This window comes from Centroberyx gerrardi, chromosome 17 (assembly GCF_048128805.1).
Source record: "Centroberyx gerrardi isolate f3 chromosome 17, fCenGer3.hap1.cur.20231027, whole genome shotgun sequence".
NCBI classification, from domain to species: domain Eukaryota; kingdom Metazoa; phylum Chordata; class Actinopteri; order Beryciformes; family Berycidae; genus Centroberyx; species Centroberyx gerrardi.
In genome coordinates this window covers 4,241,681-4,268,930 of record NC_136013.1, presented here as the reverse complement: position 1 = coordinate 4,268,930, position 27,250 = coordinate 4,241,681, and the positions used below count along the sequence as shown (strand labels likewise).

Genomic DNA, 27,250 nt, shown 5'->3' with positions numbered 1-27,250 from the left:
GAAAGAATAAATGAATGAGAAAGAGAGATGGAGAAAGAACAAGTTTAAGAGAGAGAAACATCAACAGAGAAAGAGAGACACAGAGAGACAGACAGAGAGAGAGACAGACAGACAGAGAGACAGACAGACAGACAGACAGACAGAGACAGACAGGGTGTGATCGCAGGTCTTACTCTCACCACTGATGCCAAGTCCCTTTCTGTAAAAACTGGGCTACTAAAACAGGCTGAAAAAAACAATTGGTGTTGTGTTTTGATACTAAATAAAGAAAGGCAGCTTACCTACTTCATGTTCACTTTCTGCCAACTTCTTTATTATTTTAGCATAATCAGTGTCATCTTTTAAATCACTTCTCAAAAATTTTTTTTTTTTTTTTTTTACAGACAGGCTTTTATGAATTGTTTTTGCCATTCATTCTTGCTGTATTTGCCTCTTATGTAATCTTGTTAATTCTAATTCTAATATAAACCTTTAAATTCATGTTGATTCAAGCACTTCAATCTTTATCTTATTTGCTTTTCTATATTAGTGTTACTATTTATTATTATTATTATTATTATTTATTATTACTGTGAACGCATGTAAACTTTTACCATTTGTGGCACCATTTTGAAAGCGGAAAGTTTTGTACTATTTTGCTAAATACAATCACACAAATGCAAAAATGACAGAACTGAGTCACCCATTCCTATAGTTGCTTCCAGTTCATGACAATATCTCTATACTATCTTATGCAGAAAACAAAAGAGAGTAAGGGATAGGTTAAAACTTATAATACTATAGACAATATTACTATATTATAACTATGTAACCAAAAACTGGCAAATATCTGAATTTGAACACGGTATACTGCGAGAGAAAGAGGGAGAGAGAGAGGGAAAGAAAAAGAAAGAGAGAAGCGAGAGACCGAAAGTGAGAGAGAGAGAGAGAGAAAGGGCAGGGAGACAGAAAAAGAAAAAACAGAGGTGGAGAAATGGAAACAGAGCGACAAACAGAAACAGATACACCTATAGAAAAAGAGAGAGGTAGAGAGGTAGAGAGACACAGACGTATGGAAAGAGAGCGAGAGCAGGGTGTGACCGGCAGGCAGGCAGCGCGATGAACACCGAGGAGTTTTCCTGCATCCTGAGCTGCCTGGCAGGGGAACAGGCTGCTTCTATCGGACCAAATTGCTTCGCTGATTACTTTCGATTTCCACTTGATACGATATTGCAGATGACAGTCGGAAGCCTTCGCCTCCTTGTCATCACGACGGTCCTTGCCGGGGGCCGCCGAGGAACCGGAGTCACTTGGCCAACAGATTCACTCTGATAAGTTTGTGTCCTTGGATACAGACTGGGCACGAACATCCGAGTCACATCTGTCGTCTCTCAATACTGATGTGCAGAGAGATTTTGTTCACGGCGAGGCAAACCAGGCTAACCCCTGGAAAACATTTACTTCCTTTCTCTGTCTCGTGCTCCATCTCTGTTTTACACACTTCCTGGAAAATTAAAATCTAAGACAACAGATCACACTTGTCCGACACACATAATACTGTGTTTACTAGCTCTGCCAAACTGGTTTAAACGCCATTCCAAGTAACACTCACTCATAGTTGACATTTACAGTTGTCAGCAAGTCTCAGGTGAGCCTCAGGGCCACAAAGGTTGACAACCAGTGGGCAACATGATGCATGTTTACCATCAAATACAAACAGTAAAACAAAAAGCTTCACCACGTTGGATTCTTACAATGAGAAGTTTTTTTTCCAGTTGACAGGCATTTTTATTGAGGGAAGCAATTGACTGCGGTCCGATTCCTTTAAGAAAAGCAGACGGCACGTACAAATACTACACAGAGAATAATTTAGTGCAGTCAGTGTGCTTTCATTCAACAATGAAAGGTATTTAATTGAAACAGGAAATCATTTTTATAAGGTGTATGAAATTCTAAAGTATCAGACCGGGTCTCGGTATCAAAACATGCGAGCGAGCGAGAAGGAAATATCTTAAAGAAGACACTGCGCCAACCATCCGAGGTGGGCGTCAAACCTACTGTTTACCAAGGAAGACAAAATCAATGCCCTACCCACTGCGCCAATAGCTGGATCTCACTTTGGGAGGCAGTGTTAAGGCTGGCGAGGGTCCGTGAAACTAACTGCAGCCTGTACGAAGCATCAAACTTCTCACTGACAGCATCCTGGGGATTTATCACACAGGAGAGAAGCAGAACGACGTGCCTTTGTGCGTGAGGTTGCCTTATATGTATACTGTGCCATGTATGATTTGTCGTCCTCTGTAGCTCAGTGGGTAGCTAGATGTTCAAATCCCACTGGGGTCAGCCTTGGTGAAAATGTATGCTTTCATGGTTCTGGATAAAAGCAGCCACCAAATGTTTATTTTTTATTGATATTGCAACATCTGCATGGCGTCCCAAGACAAATTCCCCCATAGGGACAATACTTTATCTTTATTGTCAGTTGTATGGGAAAGCATACAGGAGAACTATTCCACCAGCCCTCCTTCCACTTTGTTAAATAACAATAACAGCTCACAGCATCATCTCAACATGTGTAGTCAGACACTGGGCGAAGTCTATGATTTCTGGGTGAAATCTTTACCCTCTTGGAACAAACTGTGCCAGCCTGTCAGAGCTTTGAATTGCTATTATCACTGTCACTTCTTGTGCAAACTGCAAGACACCCAATTCACTTACGCTTCAAATAAACAGATAAGCCAACTTTACTTCTCTCAGCTGGGATACAGCCTGTCTGCCAGCAGTAGGAGATAAGGACTGGGTGATGACAGGATGGTATCTCTGTTGTCAACACCACCTGATTAGGAGTGCTCCCTTCATTTAATATGATTTCAGGGTAATAGTGAAAGGAAAGCACGTTTTCACCTCCTACCAGTCAGTGTCGACTAAGTTGAGGAAAGCAAACATGGCATGAACCAGCGGAACCAGCGAAACAAGTGGAAACTTTGGAAGCGGAGACTGTCCTGCCCATCACATCCATCTAACCAACTACGGGTCTTTAAATAGAACAACCTAGAACAATTTCCCACAGTTTCAACTCAGGTGATTTGACAGACAGTCCGCTAACTTTAACGCTTGATTCGACTCGATTCTGGCTTTGGTTACACAGACAAGCTCTTGTTTATTTATCAAATTAATTAAATGACTGTAGATTTCAACTGTTCTCAAACCTGTGTGGACTCAACTGTCTTGACAGCTTCAGCGAAGCGCAGGACAAGTGGTTGATGTAATACAAAATCCGACTGACAGAACAGGACGAACAGGACGCATATCAACACCTAACTACTTATCAATGCAGCTTGCGACAAACACACACAACAACCAAGCTAACAACTTGCCCCAGTTTCACACAAACAACTGTTTAGCTAGCTTGTTGTTGGGGCTCCTCGTCCCTCACAAACTTTGGTCGGTGCGTTGCCCGGACATGTGCCGAGTCGTGCTACCAGTAGTGGGGACTGATATTTAGTCTAATTTCCAATAAACCCATCAGTTTGTCATTATAACGCGAAAAAACACCGATTAATAATGTCAAAGTACTTCTTCTAACCCCTTGCGCCTATCGTTCGTGCTCCTGCATATAACCGACATTCTATTTTTCGTGCGAGGATCATCAAACTTCTGAGTCGAACGCTTACATCCATTATCGGACACGCAGTCAAGCCCCGTCGTGGACAGTGCTTGATGACCGTTATTGGTTTGGCCGTTTACTGGCATCACTTCTCCTTTCTCCCACAAGTATTTATTGACATAATAGGTATCTGAATCGCTAATACAAGCTTGGGAACGGGGGGGGGGGCACAAGTTAACTCCGTCCGCAAGTTGTTCGTGCAGTGCTGAAGCAGAGCAGCCTGTCCGTTATCGACTAAGTTAAGCTAGCAGAGACCAAACTGATTTTGGTGTAACGTTACACACTGGCAACCCAGTTTTCAGACTGGACTGACTGTTTATGGAGGTTGTCGTCCAAATTTTGTGGGTAAAAGTGAACAAGCATGTCAGACGGGGACGTGTCCGATAATGGATGTATAGCTGGTAACTGTCCGTTATTTCAAATTACCTTGTCGGGCTGAAGCTACCGCTACTCTCTCCATGCGATTCGTCGGTCTCCCCCGTCGCCCCGTTCTCGTCGTCCTCCACGGTAACGTCTCCGGTGACCGGGGCGCCTACGTTCTCCAAGCCCCGCTCCATGACTCTCCCACCATCTTCCTCCGCGGTCGAACCTGAGCCCCGGGCGGCGGGCTGCGGCTCCCTCCCGATGGCGGAGCCCTGAGTTTGCGAAGTCCCGATCAACGTTTTCAGCAGCAGCAGGAGCACCAGGGAAATGCTCACGTTTCCAAAGTGAAACCCCCTTTCCATTTGTAAGACTGGCACATTAGTGAAATATGAGATTTACATGCCACTGGCCTTGTAAATCTTAACAAAAAAAAAACAAACGTGCAAAAAATGCGAAACTACAAAGCAAGCCCTATTCTGTCTTGCAGGGCGCCCCTTCAAATCTATTCTTTAGGTAAACATAAACAGCCACTGGGACACCATGTTATTCCCTTTATACTTGACTCGAGACTTGCCTTAGTAACGCTTACTCCCGCCCCGTTTCTACACCAGGATTGGACAGCATAATCCTTACAGTCATTAAAATTTCATGTAAACGTATCTTATTGCGCCATACACTGTCAATCAGAGGAACCCGCATACTAAGCACAATCCGATTGCATCAAAAGTCTGTCACTCAAAGAGGCGGGCTCTGCACGTGCCAACCCCCCAAACACTGGACTTCATTGGACAAGCCTACTGTCAGTCAAAACGACGCAGGCGCACTGCCGGCTGCCACACAACGAGAGCAAAAGGTGACGCAAAAAAATCCCCGATGGCGTTTCCCGTGGCGGAGATCTGATTGGGGGAATGTGTCGTCGTTCGTCCAATAGAAAAACAACACCGTGTTAAAGCACTGCCATTGGCTGGTTTGCGCAGCGGCGGACTAAACCGGGGCACGCGATTTGATATCTCAGCTGTCGTTCATGTGTGGTTGTCAAGAGTAGCGAACAGCCGACATGAAAACTTCAACGTGGCTCCACTGTAGGATGTTTCCTGTTCCTCATCACGAGTTACAGCGGATAAACAAACAGGCCGGCCGATGACATAATGTCTATCGAATGACTTTGACAGCGTTAATTAAACACTAAGAATAGAGCAGATTTCTGTAGAAGTGCCTGTCAGCCGTGATGCCTTCCGGACGTTCCTAGTCCTCAGTTCATGTTCACTTCATGACATGACAGTCACCTGTAAACGTATTACAGGCGGTGCAGACATTTGTTGCCCGTGCAGGGTTTCCTTTATAACTTTATTCGGACCTTATGCACTGTATGCAATGGTATGTGAGGTCATGGTTAACCTAACCCCCATCTCAGTTTGCTCAGGCTCGAGGCTGCAACTTGCAGTAGCATCAGACTGCTCTCCTCTCTGCCGCCCCCATGTGGTCATACAGGAGCACAACCTGCACACTGCTGGGATAATAATGCACTATAAAGAGTTTCATTCCAAAATCATATCCACCATTTAAAGATCCAGTGCAATGATTTCAACTCAGGAAAAGTTTGATGTTGATTTGGCACAGTGAACATAATTTTTTCAGTTTTTGATGGTTAGATGGTCGTTAGTCAAATTTCCACAGTGCTGACCGTTATGATAATTTGGGTAACTTTACATTAACAGATCCTTTGTTAACTTATACCATGAAATTAAGAAATGCAATTCTCATCGCACTGGACCTTTAAAACTATGACACCTACTAGACAAAATGATTGTTGGCATGAAAATACAGCTTACACACGAGTATTACTGGTTAGTCATGTTGGACCATTTAGAAGATGTCGTGCGTTTTTAATTGGGCAATGAACAACTGGTTTGGAAACCCTTGTTCCACCGCACCTTTAGTCAGTAACAGAATGATTTTTCACACAATCATAGGAAATAAAACCAGGCAATGTAAACAAACAGGAGGCATAATGATTTCAGTTTGGTCCTGTATTTGGTTGACATACAAACAACAGTAGTACCGTAACAGAGAAATCATAATCACAGTCTTATTGGTAAAGAAGGGTTGATGAAAGAAATGCTGGTGCAAAACTATTTAACATGTCTGGAATCTGTATGTGACCTAAACTGGGACATGTATTCTCAGGACAGGAAACTGAACCTTTTCTTTGTGTACGGGCCGCTGTGGCTGATAAATCCCAAAACTCAAACCACCTTCTCAATCTTACCAGCCAACTTGATTTTTAGACTAGAATTAGACAACAAAATGCTTGCCAATAACCAGACAAAAGTGGCTGGTAGAATACACAGACTTGCTAAATTTGGCTGGTGGCCTGGATGTTCTTCTGAGGCTCTCAGAGCTATCTGACATTTAATAAAAAGACAAAGAAAAAAAGGTGTAAGGCATTTTAACATGGAGCCAGAGGCAAAGTGAAGAGTTTCATTCCAAAATGAGATATTCACCATTTGAAAAAAGTGACACCTACTCTTACAAAATGATTAGAAACAAAAAACTAAACAAACGATGGTTCTTATAGTAGGCTACTGGATAGTGAGGTAACGTCCTTGGTGGACAGAATGATTTTACAGACTGGATCCTCTATATTTTTGAGGTATTGAATAATGAACTTCCAGTAATGATTATTTTTGCATATGTAACATTTTGGAAATGAACTCGGAAGTATGTCTAGACAATTCAATATGAGCACTGAGCTGTAGACTTGAGGCACATTACAGGCCTGTCGGTGTCATGGCCGTCACAGGAGATCTCTCCTGCTGCACTGAACACAGAATTTATACATCAGCTGCACCTTTAAAAGCTGCACTACGCAGTTTTGGTATGGGAAAATAAAAAAACTAATTTTCACATACTTAGAAATTATTTTGAATCTCAACACAAATCCAAAACAAACTTTTGAAACAAGCCAAACAGTAAACCTACAAGATGCTTCTTTGTATTGTAAATGTAATGAAAGAGTTGAACCATTACAGCCAGTTACTTCCTCAGTTCAACCAGTCGCTTCAGGGATTCAACTTTTGTCTTTGAGCAATTAATTCACCACTAAACCTTTGAGAAATTTTAAATGTTGAAACGTCTTTCTTAAAACCTAATAGTGCAGCTTTTATACAAAACACAAGCAACATTTTGCAGCAGTGCTGATGGGCAGTTGTTCCAATATATCCACAGACTGTGTTCCAATTGCAATCAACAGAGACGCCCAGGTGGTTCAGCGGGCAAAGGCACATTATATTTACTCGTAGTGTTGTGCGTTTAAATCTGGCTTCTGACCTTTATTGCAAGGCATCCCTTCTCCCTCCACTACACATTTACTATTTAATAATTGAAAAATCCAGGAAAAACCTATTACAATCTCGTCTGCAAGCACAGCTGCCCCATCTCCATTACCTCAAAACGTTGTCTGTGTATCGTTCCGTTTAGAATTGGGTAAGTTTATGGCACAAGACTTCCTGTGACCGCTTGAGTAAGGTATGAGAAAACTGCATGTATGTGACGAAACAGGCACAGACAAGAACCAACAGTGTGGAAATGGGTATAGCTATACATACATGATAGTACATACATTCAGTGGTTTGTGGTTTTTTTGTGAGAGGAGAGGGGGATTCCTCTGGGCGCTGGACTTTAACCCTGCTGACTAATTTAACAATACAGGGAGCGCTGTTGAAACAGAGGGGAAACCACATAGATTTCCCAAACTGTCTTTACTCCCGGAGCCACACTGGTCACAAGGGCAGGAAACTAACTCCAGCACAACCTGAAATTCACCAGCCAAAAATTTACCAGCATCTGTCTGGCCGCTCTGCTAACCACTAGTTTATTATTTTTTTAACAGAATCTCACTAGACACAATGGAGACTTTTCAAGGTTGCTGAAACTTTGAAATGTAAACAATATTCTACACCTATATAATCCCTTTTGTTGTCCACAGCAGTTCAACCGGTACAATTTCTAGAGTATGTAAAGTTCTTGCTGAATTAAGCTGATAAGCTGAGATCATGGAAATGGCATGTGTATCACTCCACTGTCATAAAACGGTACAAAATTAACTCGTGCACCGCTGTGTGAGACACGGTGACTGCAGACAAGACGACTGAGCTGAAAACCTGATGCTTCAGTTTCACTGTGGTGCAAAACTTTCTGGAGGAAAGGCGAAACCGTTGCTGTCACACTGCCAGATACATTTTCAATTAAAAATACAACAACCCAGAAAGCATTGCTCCAGAGACGCAACAGGAAATGCTTGCTCTTGCAGTGATAGTGTGATTTCACCTTAATCTTAGGGCAGCGGTTCTCAACTGTTTTGATGGCAAGCTACATTATATACTGTGGAAGTCGTCAATATCTCTGCTCCAATGCCACCAGAACCAATTCTTGTACACTGATTATGTCCTGCCACCATGGTACACGGTCTGCAGGACATTATGTCACCATGGTGGCATCCGTCTGTCTCTCAGTCTGTGTTAAGACATTTTTGTGAACACAGTAACACATGATAGAAACTTCATACTTACACCTCAGGTTCCCCCAATAGATTATCTGTTTAGACTTTGGAGCACCAAGCTGCTAAAAACTAATTTTCTTTAAACTACTATAACTCCTTAATGCTTTAAGATAGAGTTCATATGACTACCCATGAGTTATGTAAAGACAAGTATGTTGACATAGAAATATTTGCTGATTAATTCATTAATCAGCTTAATTAATGACCTAATTACCTTAACTGGTTATGTTCAATATATCATGGTGATTATGGAGGGACATTAGGCAGCTCAACTGCCTCTTGTACTTGCTGGAGGAAAGAGACAAAGAGACATCAACTTTGTGACTGTTTACAATGCCTTGAGCATTCAACTGGCTGGTGGACTTGGCCTAAACTGCTGCAACCTAGATGATCAAATTCAGTTAAACTGAATTTGAATCAATAGAATCTCAAGGCACACCTTAGTTCACTCCACAGCACTGCAGTGAGCCTCGGCACACTGGTTGAGAACCGCAGCCCCACAGACATTCAATCAAACCCCCTAATTACAGCAAGAGCCACCACTCCCAGTGTGACCAGGCAGCCGACCTGAGCAAAAATACAGGCTGAGAAAAGAAACCATTTCAAACTATTCAAGATGCACTTGATTTTACTCACCAGGCACTTTAACACTCACAAAAATGAAAGCACCACTTGCAGGATAAGCAAAATCAAGTGCTCCTCAACCCTATCTTTTTTTGAAAAACGTGAAAAGTATTCTGCTACAGTTTTGTCCAGTTCTGCAGGAGGTGCAGCTCTATCCACACAGTCCATGAAGGGATGTAAATCATATATACGGCACTTGAGGGAGAAGTGAGGTCATTCAAGAGGGGCAACAGTGAATATGGCAAAACTCTTCAGTTGACTGGAGAATCCCGAACCCGCACGCTTCCATCCTCCATCCCAAAATAAGCCCTTTCAGCCATCCTGACGAAGAGTCCGGTCTCCACCACACCTTAAAGGACAGGAAGCCACACAGTGAGATGAGAGATTTGTTTTTCAAATCAGTGTACAGTATAATCATTAGCTGTGCACACTGACGAAACTGGTGCAAGAAATAGGGAAGCACATACAGGGACAGAAATTATGCTCAAGTTGATTTCAAATTTATTTAGAGCCTAAATGCATGCAACATTTCCCAGAGCCTTCCTCAGGATGGGCTGGTTTTGTCCCATTTGAGTGTCTTGTGCTACTGCTTCCTATTGGGAATGCCCCCCCCCCCCCCCCCCCTCCCCTCCAAATATGTTGGGGACTGGCTATATATGTGATGACGACTGGCTGGCAGTAGGATGTACAGCACTGCCCGACTCTACTGGACCTTATCAGTAAATGTACACCGGCTCCTCACCTGGGATCATCTTGATAGCTGTGTTGACTTCCTTCCAGTTCTGAGCGTGCTCAAACTTCCAGTCCAGGATGAAGTTGCTGTTGTCGGTGACCACAGGGCCCTGGGAAGCAGACACACACACACACACACACAACTCAAACCTCTTTCACTGCACAAGACCATTCACAAGCCCTCAACAACTGAGGTGACCTTAAAGGATAATTGTGGTTTATTTTCAACCTGGGCTTTAGTTTTTTCCATCATGGCAATTGATCAAAATTTCACCACTTCCTTCACTGTAGAGCTTTCAGGGAGCGCTGCTCTCCAACACACACCCACAGAGCCAACATAATCTCCAACAGTCAAACTAAAAAAAAGTGAATAAAACATTCAACACAACTTTCAACACAATAACACTCCCTCATTCTTACTGGAGACTGAAACAGCCTGGAAAAAAGGATGGATTTTTGAACATGCAATTACTTTAAATTTAACCACTCAAACAAAGTCAAATATTAACAGTCTCCACAAAATCTTTGATCATATATGTATATAAATAGAGAACAAATTGAATTCCTATACTGTGGGACCTTTAACTCTCCTACTGCTCCCATAGAGCTGCTGAGTGGCCAGCAGCAGAAGACTGTGGTTGTACTGGGAAGCTCCCAGGTGTGACTGTGTGTGACTGTGTGTGACTGTGTGTGACTGGGCGAGTGTGAAGCAGGGCGTTGATGAAAAACAGCATGTGTGATCATCAAACCTTCCAAGGGTAAACAAAGAGGGACTTTAACACTCACTAGTATACAAACTGTTTCCAGGCTCAACAGTCAAGGACAGCGGGAACAATAAAAACATCAAGAGCCAGAATAACAAACATCAACACTCCCATCTGCTGCGGATGCTGGGGATTAAAAAAAAATGAGTAGGAGGCGAATCACCGAGGTTCCACTCTACAGACTGTTAAAGAGGGAGGTATGTGCTGATGGTTAAACCAAACTTTTATAATATAACCCTTTATATGGAGGGCAGGAAACTAACTTTTTTGTCCACTGGCTACAGTTCATGGTTCAGCTCAGAATTCACCAGCTACTTTCACATTTTTACCAGCCAGCTGGATTTTTAGAATACACTAAAGCCTCAAATTGGTGGATGGATCCCTGCCAAAGTGGCTGGTGGAAAGGACAAACCTACCAGACATAATCATCAGTATTTGGCTGGTGGCTGTTAATGACCCACCTGGATTCTATGTAATGTAAACGCTGGCTCCCCATTTTCACGGTCAACTGCTGTCACACACCTTTCCTCAGGTCTGTAGCAATAGAACCGAGGTCACAACCTGCCCGGCAAATGTTAGTTAAATTTGGATTTACATTTTGGCCAATGCTCTTATCCAGAGACACTTGCAATGAGCGAACAGGTTCAGTCAGTGTGTTGCTCAAAGACACTTCGGCTGTTTCAAGAACCAAACCTGTGACCTTTTTGGTTAAAGGAGGGTCTCTCTATCCACACATTCACCCTCTGTTTCCCTCTTTAATTTGATTAAGCCCATGTACAAAGCCACAGCACCCAGACAACAGATGCCCCTATAATGTTAATGTATGAAAAGTCAAGTCTACTTCATTTATAGGGCTTTAGAAAATAAGGAGGGTGGAAAGAAAGCAGAGCATAAAGTACCAACAGCAAAATTAAGACATATGGGAAATAAGAGCATGCTTAAAAGCACAAAAAAAGAACAATAGGGCATAAAAGAAGATGTCAGATGCAGCGAAAGGCCAATGAAAAAAATATGTTTAAAGATTTCAAATGATTCAGCTGATCTGATGCTTAGGGGAAGGCTATTCCACAGTCTCAGCGCTGCCACAGCAAAAGCCCTATCACCCAATAGTCTTAACCGGGACCTCAGGACCGCCAGAAGCCCCTGATTAGAGAACCCGAGGGACCAGGTCAGTACTGTGCAGGGACAAACGTTCACAAATATGCCCACAAGCAACTCCATGCAAAGCTTTGAAGACAAACAGAATTTTGAAGTTGATTCTGTAATGGACAGGGAGCCAGTGTAAAGACAGCAGAGCAGGAGAAGTGCTAGATAGAGAGGTAAGAGGCAGGCAGATCCTTCACTTACTGCTTTACTGACAGCCATCCTCAAGTTGGCCTCCCCTCCGAAGCGTTTGGCTATCGCCCTGGAGATTGGCACGTACGCCATGGGAATAACCTCGATAGGAACCCCCTTCTTCCACTGCTGGCCCAGAGCCTTGGAGTCCTTCCTGGGACGGGGCAGGAAAAGGAGAATAAGTACTGAATCTATACCCACATACATATATATATAGATATCAGTACTACTATGTTATATTTGCCTAGTCTAGGGGACCCCCAAATACATGCACACTGGACCATGGAGATCGGTAGCATCCGTTGTTGGGGTCGTTGGTAAGCTCTGAAGTCATTTTTTCTGTTAATTTTCAACCAGTGTCACCTAATTAGTGCCTGCTAGCTATGAAAGGCAACACCAAAGCAGCAAAAAAGACATAATTTGCCTGTTAAAACATAGACGCAAACGGAGCCTCTCACACCGCCCACAGTGAGTCAGAATACAGCGACCCATCATCCAAGTTGCTCACACTGAAGGCATGGTAACTGTAACATTAACCTGTCACCCCAAAATAAGCCTATTTTTCCACCGAGGGCTGTTAACGCTGTCCTCACAATTCTTACTCTAGTGACTGCACTGCACTTGTGAGGACTTGCGGATCTCACAGGTCAAGGTAAACCCGGCAGACACACACCTGTAGTCGGCAATGACGATGAAATGTTTAGCACAGCCAGCTACAATCTTCTCCTGGGTCAGACAGCCCCTATGAGAGAGAGACAGAGAGAGAAAGAGAGTGAGACAGAAGCCAGAGGAGACTGCTGATGGTCTGTTATCTGTACTGAGTGACAGATAGGAGCCGGACTGCTCACCCTCCCCCTTTGATCAATGTGAGCTCTGCGTCCACCTCGTCCGCCCCGTCAATCGCCACATCCAGCTGTGTGAAAGAAACCAGACACAGAGACGACTTATCACACTGGCAAATAATGAAGCACAGAATACTACTGACAAAAACATTCTTTACTGATATGGTGGCACATTGAAGAATTGATTTGTTTTGTCAGCGTCCTCACAACTCCACACTCAACTTTTAAAGTCTCCCTTCAGTGACCTCATGGCCTTCATTTACATCACTAAGCTTCCTGAAAACACTGCGTCTCAGAAATTGATGTATGATTATCTCCTCCAATCACAATTCCAGTCAAAATGAGGCCCAGGTGTTCAACGGGGGAATCGGGTACGGGGATGCACAGCTATGCCCGTTTCAATTAGCAGAACTCAGCTGTTTATTCCCTCTTTGCCCTGGAAACCAGTGATTTACTTGCAAGGCAAAAAATCCCTGCACCTTGCAGTTTGAAAATTGCAATAGTCAAGATTGCCATTTTAGTATTTTTTGCTATTGCACAAACCTAATTTTGACAACTTTCCAATTCAACCTGACAAGAGTTGAAAGCCAACTCCAAGAATATTTGTATATTCCAAGTATTGAGGCACATCTCTAGTACCACAGCATTTAGGTTTATTTGAAGCGAGCTCGTCGTACCTCTGGGTGCCGGTCCAGGTCGGACAGCGTGAGGCCGTGCTGCAGAATCAGCTGACGAGCCTGCAGGAGGAAGAGGGATGGGGGGAAAAGGTGAGGACCACAAAAACAAGTGAGAGGAGTGAGGGAAAAGCCCAAAAAATAACTGTCCTTACTTTTTTTTTTAATGATTACTTTTATGGAATTTCAACTTTATTGGAAAGCGTACAATGAGGAATCACTTCTAGCACTTCTCTGTCATACATGATTGTTCTGGGGACACTTGTCTAGGTGCTGTGGCTCTAATCTCCTTACTACTGGTGTCTTGTAATGTTTGCAATTTAGGAATGAATGCTTCTTCTCCTGTGTTCACTGTTAAGTCGCTTTGAATAAGTGTGTTAGCTAAATGCTTAAACAAAGATGGGAGATGGTAGGAGGTAATGAACTGCATTCAAAGCCACAATGCTACAAGCCAAGTACATGGTACACACCCTGACCCACTAAGCCACCAGGGTGAATGTAATTAAAGTGCATCTTGGTCTATCAGGCTAACTTAAGTGTCTACAAAACCCAAACCAACCTGGAAGGAGGTGGGGACGCACACAATTTTGAGTTTCTCCTGACGTACTCTCTCCGCTGGAATGGACAACATCCACAAAGAAAAAACAAAGTTATGAGGGTAGATGTATCAGACAGATAAATACAGTCCAAAACAACACATTATCGGAACACAGTGGGCTTAAAATTGGGCTTGTTGGTGTTCTTTTAAATGTTTTAATGTAGCAGATAATAGCTCAAAGATATCATTAACATATATGCAGTATGTCATTTGGTGGCTCTTTTATCTAAAGCGCAGTATCATGAGTGCATGTATCTTTAGTATTGGTTGACCCAGTGGGAATCAAATCCCTATCTCTGACACCGTTAGAGCCACACTCTATACATTCAGCGATTCAATTCTGTTGTTAAAGTATATAAATGTGCACCAGAGATGGTCGCTTTACCGAAACGATGGCTGCATTGCACCTTAAACTTTGGAATAAAATGGATTTGTCTCGTATGAGGGTTTCCTACACATGCACACTTGACAGACTAAGCTTGAACATCCAATAAGGTGCAGTGAGTTTCACTCTACTCACTGTAGACAAGTCAACAGCTAATAAAGGCTGACCTTAGCCATTCCAGGAATAACACCTCTGACTTTACAGTTATAACCGTTTCACTCACCTAATCTGTCCACAGCATAGACGATGGTTGACCCGCTGCCCACTCCAACCACCTGGTTGTTCTACAAGAGAAGAAGAATTCAAATTTTACACAACCATGCTACATTACACACATCACACTAACACAGTGGTTGGTACAGCTATAAGGTCTGGACCCAAGATTGGCCATGGGATGACTTTTATTTTTGGGTTAGGTTTAGGCTTAGGTGGGTTTTGGTTGGTCTGACATGTATAGAGTCAGAGTGCAAGGATATGGGAAATTCAATTTCTCTTTTAAGTCCCTCAAAAAGCTTCAGAATCCCTGCTATACATAATTATCATATCTTGACTTGGTAAAGGACAAGCCTATGCTTCTTTAACCTGTATAATGTAATACAATAGCAGGGCAAGCCTCTTTGCCAGCTTCAGTTTCTAATTTCAGGTTGCAGGGTAAACTCATACATAATCCATTTCAGTCTAGCCACCATGGGTTAAAACTACACTTGCACGCTTGCTAGCAGCGATGCTGTAACGCTACTTAGTCCGTAAAGTGGAACAAAGTTAGCAAACTGTCCGATGACCCGGGACATGCATGCATAACACTGAGCTACTTCCTATCTGAAACATGCAGTTTAGATCACATTAATAAGTTAGCCACCTAGGCTAAATGGCTCTCTGGATGCTATGTTAGCTAGCTTGCAGCACCTAGCGCATGTGGGAGGCAAATTTATATCAACTAAACTATAGTTATCTACAAACAAGCTGTCAACATACACCATCATGACAACCGACACTGTAAAAGTCAGCTTTACCTGGACGTGGTTGTCCACTGCGGCATAAGCCGCCAGTTTCTTCGCCTCCTCTGCCATGAGAGCAGCAGCAGTCTGACTGAACTGATACACGTGTTTCTGGCTGCTGGGAGCCACAAACCTCCCAGATGCTGCCGAAAGAAATCCAGCTGCGAGCTTGAGACCGACCCACCCCTGAAGTCTCATGACCCTGCCCACAGACAGGCAGGCCGACAGACAGACAGGCAACAGGCTTCCCCTAAACCAGGAAGTCAGCGGTGTAACGTTGCTAAAGCGGTCTGAGCAATTCAGCGACGCCAACGGTTTTTACTGTGTGTGTCAATCCAGGCTGATAACGGAACACCTGCCTGTTATGGCACAACATCACCGGTTTCACATGACTTGGAGATCTGCGATTTTGTGCGCAGCTGCAACAGCGCGCAACAGCGACATCTTGCGAACGTTCGCTGTACAGCAGAAGGAGCTGCGTTCAGACACGCAGCTGTTACACGGTGTTAGAAAATTCATTTTGAGATTTAGTGAACAGCAGATCACGTGTTGTTTTGTAATAATCAGTGGTGAAAGTAACTAATCAAAGAGGGTCAATGTAATGCTACTGTATGGCTTTACTTCTTAAGTAAATAATCTTAAATTGACTGTTTTGTTGAGGTTTTATTTAGACATGAGTAGTGTTTACATTAACATTTTAATTACAGTAAATGAACAATAAATGAACAGTAAGATCCTTCATTTACAGTAAAGTTAACTCTCAATGAACACAAACACGCACAAATACTGTACATCACTACTACTCTTTATTTGGCAAACAGCTTGAGATAGTCTCTCTTTTTCAGTGTACAGTATATATATATACTATAGTAAACCAACACATTCTGTTTGATAAACATTTTTTCTTATTTTTACATATTACAGCTTACAAATATAGCTGATCTTTTTGACAAAATTACAGGTCTGTTTGACAACTAAATTAGTATGCTATATAAAAATCCACACATTGTACATTCAAGATTAGAAAAAGTAGGCTATATGAAATCAGGATAAAACACCACAGTACGCAATTTCAAACAAATCCAATTAAGGGGGAGTCAAGGTTTCACAAACAGAGTATGCCTTTCACTCTGAATCCAATGTAGTCCTCCGAGAGAAGTTTGCCGCTATTCCAAATCATCAGTACAGAGAAGATATCAAGGAACAACAACAATACTGTCACATAAGAAGAAGAATGGTTAAATCTCTGTACTCGGTCCAAAGTTAGAAACTAATACCTTGCCATGGATTATAATGGATAGTTGATAAAAACTAAACTTTGCATTGCAAACTGTACATATTACTTCATACCTCACAATCTCTCACCAGTGCTGTCTTAAGGCTTACTCCAAGGATTATGCAAATACTTCCAAGCTTTCCTTTCATGCCTTGCCTTGCCTTGCTATCTCCGTATGAGACATCTGCTTAAATTGGACATCTTTCTCACATCTGTAAGACAAAGTTAAACAGAACCGCATGAGGGAGCTGCCATTGGATTTTGGGAAAGCAACTAAACCGTAATAAAATCCTGCGTTGTGAATGCCTTGTTGAAAGGCAAACTTTTTTTTTTCCCTTGATGTATTTAATAATTGAATCAGCAAAGAATGTTATTTGTACCACGAGCATGGCCTGGAAACTGCTGCCTAAAAATACAGCTGGTCTGTCATTGCTTCTTTGATGGGTGCAGGCCTATACTGGGAAACCCAAATGTCACCAGCGAGTTTTGATTTATACACAGTATTGCTGAATATTGACCATTGCATTCGGTTTATTGAGAAGTTGCTGTTTGTCTTTTGCTATTTTTTTTGTGTAGGATACATGTCCATTACACAATGGCATCACACTGTATCAAAAACCCAGATGAATCATGCTTTAAGATGTGAATCTCAGCTCCATTAAAATACACTGAGGAGCAAACCAGTGCTTAGAAATTTTCTCTTTTTTTTCGATAACAAGATAATCTTTCCAGACGTCTGGATTACATGACAACGTTTGCAAGCATTGATCTAATCATAACATCTAAATAAAAACAAGACCGGATTATCTTAAAACTCAGCTTTGAACAACTCGTCCACAAAAAAGGGATGCATTGGATCCACCATTTTGTTTATTCCAAAGCCCACGTGTTTGTTACCTCTACCCAACTCTCTTCACCACTAGCAATGCGCCAGAACCGTTTTGGATTTTGACATGGTGTTGAAGGGTCTTTGATATGTAAACACTGAAGCAAAGCCAGATGCAAGAAAGTCACTACAGCTACAACAATCAGTTATTGTGGAACGTAAAGTAGAAAATTACAGATTTCTTTCCAGTTAGGGGTAAACACACACAATTATTATGCCCTTTGTACTTAAAAGATACACCATCATTATGATAAATAAATATTCTATTTCAATTTTACCTAAAATATGTTTTTGTATATTGCCACAATATACTCTAATATATTCAGAATTCAATTAAGATTTTACTATATGTTTTGGTTTGTGCTGTCATTTTAAATAACAATTATATAATATATACCTGTGGAATGTATTTTTTTTATTTGGCTGAGCACTTGGATTCCACCATTAAAGTGAGGTTTTCTAAAGAGCTGGCAGGAAGGTAGAGGAAAAACAGAAGCGCACATGCTCCTTTTTCCTTAACGAACACTGACATTTTTTTGGAATGACTTAGAAACTAAATATGCAGGGGCACAACTGTCCTTCATGCACAGAGGTAAATCACAGCCTAAAGGTAAAGGAATGTATGGTTCCTACATTGCACAACCAAGTTGGCACAATGACAGAAATACAAAACGGTAAAGATTTACTTCACAGTGGCCTCGTTCCAGTGTGCCAAACTGTGAATTTACCTGCGGAAAAGTATTGTAAGTACACAATAATACTGTTTGAGTACTTCAAATGAAAATTTCCCCAATACATTATGCACTTACACGGGTGTAACAACAGAATGTAAGTGCAAAGTGTAAAAAAAGGAATTGTCTGTACTTAGATTGTGTCATTACACCCTTGTTAAGCACCATATATACAGGGAGATTTTCATTAAGCACTTACACAGTATTATTGCGTACTTCAAAGACTTTTCCATAGGTTAACACACAGACTAATACATTGTAATAAGGCCATTGTGAAGTGTCACCGAAGACGTAACGGTATGAACGGGGTGTGGCACTGAACGATCTGACAGGGTCAAAACAGAGGTGAAACAGGGAGTTCTGGACGGTCCGTATTCGGTAGAACTTTCCCCTGGTGTAAGAGATGCGGTCTGTCCATGTTTGGAAAATATTCCCCATGGCTATCCTCTCTCTTTCTCACACGACATCCCGCCTTTCCAGTGCTTCACCTGTAAGAATGTTCTTCTCTGATACAAAATCAAACAGTCGATATTTCTCCCTTTTGCTTCCGTTCAGTTTTGCATTGAAAAATATGTCGTTTTTTTGTTTTGTTTTGTTTTTTCGTACTTTTCAGACTTTTTGCAGACCCGGACCTCGTCTCCATCTGTAGCTACATGTGTTGGGCATCCATTATGTCCAAGTATTTGGCCTCAATGATATGAGGAAGCACGTTGTTCCTAAACGAGGAAGAGACAGGATTTATGTCAGTCATTACTTTGTTAGGCAGTGAGAAAGAAAAAACATAACACACCATCAAAACGTCAGATTTTATCAGACAAGATATATCACTTCCTTCTGAGCAGTGGCAGTGAACAGGAGAACAAATGAACCATACAGTGATAGCTGATGTAGAAGAATGTGAGTGAACACAAAAGCACTAGAGATGTAGGCGGGAATATTGTGTACACCATCATATATCATATATACTGCTCTACACCCGTTTGCCATTAGCACTGCAGTGGCCATCAGAGCCACTGCTTTCACAAATGCTGTAAAGTAGGACTGAACTGTAACACAAAACACTTGTCTCTCAACTGACTGGCTGCCAGATCATTCCTTGTGTCTGAAAAGAGAACAAAATTTGAACTTCCTCTTAGAGTGGAGCAACAGCGCAGCAGTAATGCATCACTGCTGTCACAGAAAAGCACCATGACCACAATTTTGGTGAATTCATTTGATTTACTTGAATTGAAATTTTGTATGGAAGTTTATATGTTGAGTGTTTCATGGTCTGTATAAGGTCGGAATAAGTAGCATTCGTTGAAAATGTTTTCAACGAGAAGTATAGGAGTATATGGGTGTCATTTAGAAAATAAGCATATTTCTTTTTTCTGAAAAAGGTGCTTTTTGCAGAAATGTGGCTTTCCCAATAATAGCGACATGTACACAGCTTCTATATTGGCTAAATTACTTTCATCTAGAGGCAAATTCAGGTCAGTCACTGAGGTGTCAGACACTTCACTCTCTACCTGTGTGCTATCGAATGTCATCACGGTTTCAAGCACTTGAGAAAATCAGTTTCTGGGACAAAATGGCCATCGTAGTACCTGATTGGGATTAGCAGGATCATGAGCAGAGGGAAGATCATCTTCATGTAAGGTATCGGGTACATGCCAAACGTACACAGCACCAGCAGCTGCATCATCTGCAGGAAGGTGAAGTAGTGGATCTTCCTCTGGGGCACTTTGCGGATGTAGTGGGTGGGCGGGTAAGATGTCTGCAGAGCACAGGAGAGGGGGAGAGAGGATCAGACCAGCTTAAAATGCAATCTCTCCTGAGTTTCCCCTACTCAGAGGCTTCAGTTTCCCTGCTGTCTGAGGTAATGACTAATGGGAGCAGAGAGCCCACACACCTTTAGGAAGTGCACTCTGACTGTTGGACCATAAATAACATATAGCATTTGGTGGATGCATTCTTCCAAAGTACAATGACTGTACAATAAAACTTTCACATGGTTGGCCTGTGTGTGAATGTGTGAGGGGGGAAATACAGGAGGGAAGTTTCTGGTAGGATTTTTGGCAGTTTTTTTTTTTTTTAAGCTGCACTAGGCAAGATTTTTATGCAAGAATACACCCATCTTATCAGCCTAAATCAATTGGGCTGCAAAAGAAAAGAGCATCTTATCTCCCCTAATTGATACACAGATTCGCCTGATTTGCCCAAATTAAATTCTGGTGTCGGGTATGGACACTTCTCCACCCACAGGAAGTGACAAATTGAAAGTGAAATCCAAACTGTCTCCTAAACAGCAGTGAGCAGCGCTCCGTCCAGAGAAAGCTGGACTCACCAACATTAGATCTTTTCCTCTCTCGTCTCTTTGGTTTCCTTTGGTATAAAGCATCACAGACCGGCCGGGTTGGTAAACATGAGTGTGCTGTGTGCAGTTTACTGATGACACCTTAGAGGATTTCTGGGTATTGAAGTTCACATTTTTTAAACAGTTGCCTCTCGCTGCCATTTGGAGCCGCCAAAGTGCAAAGTTGCCTTGTGCAGCTTTAAGGAGAGTGGGCAGCCCACTCCCTCTTTGATTTTATGTTACTTCTTTATTGAGACAGTAGGAAGGTTAAGCGACACATGAGAAGAGATTCTGGTAGCAGGGACACATGTGGTTCCAGCATCAGCCACCACACCACAGATACTGGGACAATTAGTGTTTGCAAATAGTTATTTTTTATCTTTGCTTGAATCTGCTACTAATCTGTACTATGATGGTGGGGGTTGCCAATAGGACAATACACTAGTGACAGAAAGTTTAGACCATCACAGAAAAATGAGTCAGGATTACCTTTCTATGATTGATGACTGACACTATCTGAATTGTCCTTATCAACTAAACCCCGCCCACCTGGTATTCTGAGTAGATTAAAACAAGCGCAAAAAAATTATTTGCAAATATTATTTGACCCAGGTCTGGTCCACCAGCTCTGGGCACCCAGTCAACCGTTTGATCTGCAGAGCCCTGTGATCAACATATGGTCACATGCACACACACACACACACACTCACCTGCTCCTTGAGGAGGAGAGCCATGCGGTCGCACATCTGGTTTCCGTCGATGGAAGTGAGGGCGATGTAGAGGAAGAGGCCGTACAGGACGGGTTTGGGAATCCACTGCAGAGGGACGGGCAGCAGCAGCACCGACACGCCGATGAAGATGTTGGCAGCCAGAGAGGTCAGTCTGGTCTCCTTTACCTGGACAATACTGAGGAGACGCACACAGTGGACGCACACACACACACACACACACACACACACACACACACACACTTGGATTATACAGCATAACAGACAGCAAAAATGTAATCTTTCTAGGTCTTTATTAACAAGGTTCTTGCACATTTTCCATTTCAGAGTTCCAGACTTTTAAAAACCAAATTTCCAGACTATTTTCCAGACTCAATTTTTCCCATCTAAGCCTATGGTGAATATGGTGATATATCAAATGTCACTAAGTCACTAAGCCAGCTTTCCACAAATTTACACATTCCCGTAACATCAATGTTAAGTTCACACAACAGCTGCATCTTCTTCGCTTCCTCTCAAACAATATAAACGCATGCAGGTTCAGGTTTGTAGTGGATAATATCATTTAAGACAACCAATCATTACTTTGTAATCATAAAATGTAGAAATGGGTTTTTGTCTCACTAATATATCATATGTAGCCTAATTAAAACAAAAGTTATTATTTTTTCTCCATACTTTTAATCACCATTTTCTACGAATTTCCATACACAATCAGACGTGGAAATTATGAAAATAATTTCCCAATCTTTTCCATACTTTATAGACCTACACAGGAAACCTGTATTGTATATTTTTCTGCTGCTGGACCTGTTGTGCTTGTATTAAGTTGCCACCTCTGCCCCATCATCAACGAAACAAAATTAATGTATATTTATCACACTTGACAATTAGTAAGTAATTCTGATTCTGTTCTAACACTATAATTTTGCACATTTCTGTGCTGCCAGAATCATGAACTAAACACTCTTATCTTTTGAAAAATGCTTCACCTCTTTCACCCAGATAGAAAATGGTTAGTTATATAGTAATCATGCAATCAGGGAAGAGCATGATAGCCTTTGACACAAAATTACAGTCGCCATACGCTATAAAGACGACCTTTAATTGAGCGTCTGATTAGCGCTGGCGGTGAGACGGCGGTTAACTCACGTCTCGTAGAGGTGCCCCCCCTCCACACGCTGCTCCACGAAAGCCAGCTGACGAACATGGAGGGTGGAGTGGGGGAAGGCGGCGTGCATCCACGGCAACCCCAGCACCGACATCAGTATGTTAATGAGCCCGGAGAGCATCAGGTCCCAGTGATACGCCGTCCCCTTCAGCAACCTGAGGAGCAACACAACAAACCGCACCACAGTAAACCACAACACAACATACCACAACACAACACACCACAACACACCACAACACAACACACCACAACACACCGCACCATAGTAAACCACAACACAACACACCACAACACAGTAAACCACACCACAACACAACACATCACAACACAACATACCACAACACAACATACCACAACACAGTAAACCACAACACAACATACCACAACACAGTAAACCACAACACAACATACCACAACACAGTAAACCACAACACAACACACCACAACACAGTAAACCACAACACAACATACCACAACACAGTAAACCACAACACAACACACCACACCACAACACAACACAACACAACACAACACAACACACCACACCACAACATACCACAACACAACACACCGCACCATAGTAAACCACAACACAACACACCACAACACAGTAAACCACACCACAACACAACACATCACAACACAACATACCACAACACAACATACCACAACACAGTAAACCACAACATAACATACCACAACACAGTAAACCACAACACAACACACCACAACACAGTAAACCACAACACAACATACCACAACACAGTAAACCACAACACAACATACCACAACACAGTAAACCACAACACAACACACCACACCACAACACAACACACCACAACACAGTAAACCACAACACAACATACCACAACACAGTAAACCACAACACAACACACCACACCACAACACAACACAACACACCACACCACACCACAACACAACATACCACAACACAGTAAACCACAACACAACACAACACAACACACCACAACACACCACAACACAACATACCACAACACAACACACCGCACCACAGTAAACAACATAACACACAACATAACTCAGTAAACCACAGCATAACACACAACACAGTAAACCACAACACAACACAACACAACACACCACAACACACCACAACACAACATACCACAACACAGTAAACCACAACACAACACAACACAACACACCACAACACACCACAACACAACATACCACAACACAACACACCGCACCACAGTAAACAACATAACACACAACATAACTCAGTAAACCACAGCATAACACACAACACAGTAAACCACAACACAACATACCACAACACAACACACCACAACATACCACAACACAACACACCGCACCACAGTAAACAACATAACACACAACATAACTCAGTAAACCACAGCATAACACACAACATAACTCAGTAAACCACAGCATAACACACAACATAACTCAGTAAACCACAGCATAACACACAACATAACTCAGTAAACCACAGCATAACACACAACATAACTCAGTAAACCACAGCATAACACACAACACAGTAAACCACAACACAACACACCACAACACAACATACCACAACACAGTAAACCACAACACAACACACCACAACACACAACAACACAGGAAACCACAACATAATACACAACAACACAACACAGGAAACCACAACATAACACACAACAACACACCACAACACAGGAAACCACAACACAACACACAACAATACAGGAAACAACAACATAACACACAACAACACAGTACAACAACATAACACACAACACACCACAACATGCAACACAAACAGAACACAAACCACAACACATGAAGACACACACACATGAACACACATATAAACATATAGGTACACATACATGAGCACATGCCCACAACACACAGTAACACACATACATACAAGAAAACACAAACACAATTGCACAAAAAGTGCACACATACTTTCTAACCCACACATATAGATATACGCATGTACATGAACACACAAACACACACACACACACACACACAAACACACACTTTTAGCATTTGCATACAGTAATATTCATAATTATGCAGAAATGGCAGCCCACCCACAAACACTCACACATAAATACAAAGGGCATCATGTTCCTAAGGTTAGCGGTGCCCTTCAACACCACCAGAATAAACTCACATATTTCTCTCACTCTCCTCCACATACTCAACACACAAACAAAATCATGCATTTTGTCCATTCTGCCAGCGTTCAGCAGCATGTTCTCATAAAAAAAGCACTTGATAATCAATATGCCATTGTGGTTGACAACAAAAGCCAACGGTGGCCCCGTGCGTTATCTTTACATGAAACAAAGACTGCGACCTTTACAATGCCACAGTATGGCTTTCTCCAGATGTTACAGAGGGATTCCTGCTGTGCAGCTTCCCCTCGTCTCCACCCAGCTCTGTAGGGGGTGTTGGCAGGGCTGGGGGGTGGGGGGTGGGGGGGATGTAAGGGTGGCCTAGTGCTTAGAGCAACCATCCCGTAAAAGGAAGATCACAGGTTCAATCCCTGCAACAGCTAATGTCAGCAGCTATGTGTCCTGCTGAAGTGCCCTTGAGCAAGACACTGAAACCTGCACTCTGTAAATCGCTCTGGATAAGAACGTCAGCTGAATACGTGAATGTGAGGTCAAAGTGGTATTAACCAGTTTATTATAAAGCATTGATTTTCATTTATTTCTGGACCATTTGATTCTGGACTTTAAAGAAAAAGCATTTCCTGAATCAGTTGATTTTAAAGTAAACTGACCCCAGCGCTGGTTGGTGGATGCTACATTTGTTTAGGTTTAAATTTATTTGCACAATGTTGAAACATATTCTAACAAAATATATAAAATATGGTGATGAAAAACAAAGATGAGATGCAGCCAATAATCTGTGTAAATGGCTGATTAAAACATCTTACATCAAAACAACAAAATAAGCTAAGACAGAACTGCACTGATACCAGCATCTAAAGAGAAAAGCAGCAACATAAATTGCAGGATACCAAACCCACAATCCTCACAGCTGTTTCCAGCTATTGTCCTCTACTTGGAGGCACAAGGCCAGGGATGTGTTGTAGGTGAACTAAAACAAACTGTTAATTTACCTTTTTACTGGTGTTATACAGTTTACACACCTTTCACAGCTAATGAGTCTTTATGATTTAAATTAACAGTTTACATTACAGTAAGTAAAATCAGATTAGTGTAAGTTACAAGTAAACTTGAAAATGTACAGTCTTTAAAAGAATAAAACAGATCAATACTCTTCTGAAAATAGCACTGTTTTTTATGCTATATTAGCCGTTGCTTGCCTTACAGTGATTTTTTTTCTTGTGTGGAACAGACATTTAGATCCAATTAGTCTGTGCCCAACAAATTTAGAAGATGAGGGTTTAAATTCCCACGTCATAGATTTTCACTGTAGGGCTGGTAGACGGTACATCTGTGGGGGACAGATGAGCTCCAAATTAGTCTGTCCACACGGATTTAGAAATACAGGGTAAAAGCCCCACATCATGTTTTTGCTCTGGGGCTTCTTCTGAGCCCCCTGACCGTGAAGATTTGACTCAGATGTCAAGTTTCTGGCTCAATAAATCTGCCCTCCCTAACACATGGACAAATGTCCTGTTGCAGCAGATCCCTAACTAGGGTCAGTGGACCCCCAAAGGTCCTTGATGGCTTTTTGAAGGGTCAGAGGAACAGTTTAAGTCAGTGGTTCTCAAACATGTGTCATCGAGTCCCATGAGACTGCAGGTTTACTTCCAACCAAACACTATGACAGCTGATTAACAACCAGAGAAGAACTAGTGAAAGCAGTGAAATCTGTCCATTCACTAGAAATTTGTTCATTCACTAGAACCTACTGTAGCTCAATGAGAAAATGTACAAGAATTAAGGTATTCTGATCATAGGATTCACTCTTACTATTATCATACCACCTACAGTATAGACAGTTTTGCAATTCTGTACTAAATCATATCTAATAAGAAAAACATAATGAGATCTATTTAGGGGTCCTGACATGCAAAGATTTGTTGTACCCAGATATGATGCTTATAAACACACCGACATTCATTACTGTGTGTCAACTCATCTTTGACGCTACCTGTTCTCTGGTGCATTGGTCAGCGAGACGACAATGTTCTGGTCGATGAAGATGAGGAGGGCCAGGAGGAAGCCGAGGCCCATGGCGCTCACGACATTCATGGCTGAGAGACGTTCAAACGGAGCCAAGTTGAAGATGGGCCGGTCATGAACTTTGAAGACTGGAACTATTGAAGAAAAAGAAAAGATGACAACTATGATGTGGAACTGAGTTTCATTCAACAAGGACACATCCACCATTTTGAAAATGTGGCAGCTCTACTCTTACGCAATGACTGCTGGTCTTAAATTAGTAATTAGATAACTTAAGGCATTTGCTTACAAAACAGAAACATTTGACATGACATAATCTTTTATATTTTAGAAATAAGGAGTCAAGAACATCAGGCAACAACTTTCATCCAAAAAAGATGTAAAGGGTTTTGGAATAAAAACCCTTCATGTGGACTTTAAACAATGGTATTAATA

The 27,250-nt window shown here is 42.0% G+C and overlaps 3 protein-coding genes across 6 annotated transcripts in view; all 3 read right to left on the bottom strand.

Moving 5' to 3' along the window:
* eif2ak3 (eukaryotic translation initiation factor 2-alpha kinase 3) overlaps positions 1-4,511 on the bottom strand; it is a 39,626-nt gene extending 35,115 nt beyond the window's left edge. The window contains exon 1 of the mRNA XM_071922498.2: positions 4,073-4,511. Within this exon, the coding sequence (XP_071778599.1) occupies positions 4,073-4,371 (299 nt within the window). The 5' untranslated portion in view covers positions 4,372-4,511. The remainder of the gene's footprint in view (positions 1-4,072) is intronic.
* A 4,250-nt stretch (positions 4,512-8,761) lies between these two features.
* rpia (ribose 5-phosphate isomerase A (ribose 5-phosphate epimerase)) lies at positions 8,762-15,720 on the bottom strand. The gene is made up of 10 exons (XM_071922510.2): positions 15,538-15,720; positions 14,748-14,808; positions 14,101-14,156; positions 13,545-13,604; positions 12,874-12,938; positions 12,699-12,767; positions 12,038-12,179; positions 9,937-10,036; positions 8,829-9,543; positions 8,762-8,784 (listed from the first exon to the last, which is right to left on the bottom strand). The coding sequence occupies exons 1-9, from the start codon at positions 15,718-15,720 to the stop codon at positions 9,446-9,448; spliced, it is 834 nt and encodes a 277-aa protein (XP_071778611.2). The 3' UTR covers positions 8,762-8,784; positions 8,829-9,445.
* A 586-nt stretch (positions 15,721-16,306) lies between these two features.
* Positions 16,307-27,250, bottom strand: part of slc4a11 (solute carrier family 4 member 11) — a 72,282-nt gene continuing 61,338 nt past the window's right edge. For 3 of the 4 annotated variants that reach the window (XM_071922505.2, XM_078289589.1, XM_071922506.2), the window contains exons 16-21: positions 26,784-26,949; positions 22,631-22,804; positions 21,461-21,656; positions 20,002-20,171; positions 19,048-19,131; positions 16,307-17,010 (exon numbers count right to left, since the gene is read on the bottom strand). In XM_071922505.2, the coding sequence (XP_071778606.1) occupies positions 19,065-19,131; positions 20,002-20,171; positions 21,461-21,656; positions 22,631-22,804; positions 26,784-26,949 (773 nt within the window). In that variant the 3' untranslated portion in view covers positions 16,307-17,010; positions 19,048-19,064. Of the gene's footprint in view, positions 17,011-19,021; positions 19,132-20,001; positions 20,172-21,460; positions 21,657-22,630; positions 22,805-26,783; positions 26,950-27,250 lie in introns of all 4 variants that reach the window. The other variant, XM_078289588.1, reaches the window with a different exon arrangement.

Coding starts and splice junctions, on each gene's coding strand:
- rpia (XM_071922510.2), bottom strand. CDS start 15,720: ATGAGACTTCAGGGGTGGGTCGGTCTCAAGCTCGCAGCTGGATTTCTT. Junction 12,768..12,873: donor ACATTGATCAAAGGGGGAGG/GTGAGCAGTCCG, acceptor TCTCTCTCATAG/GGGCTGTCTGACCCAGGAGA. Junction 12,180..12,698: donor ATCGTCATTGCCGACTACAG/GTGTGTGTCTGC, acceptor GCCCCGTCCCAG/GAAGGACTCCAAGGCTCTGG.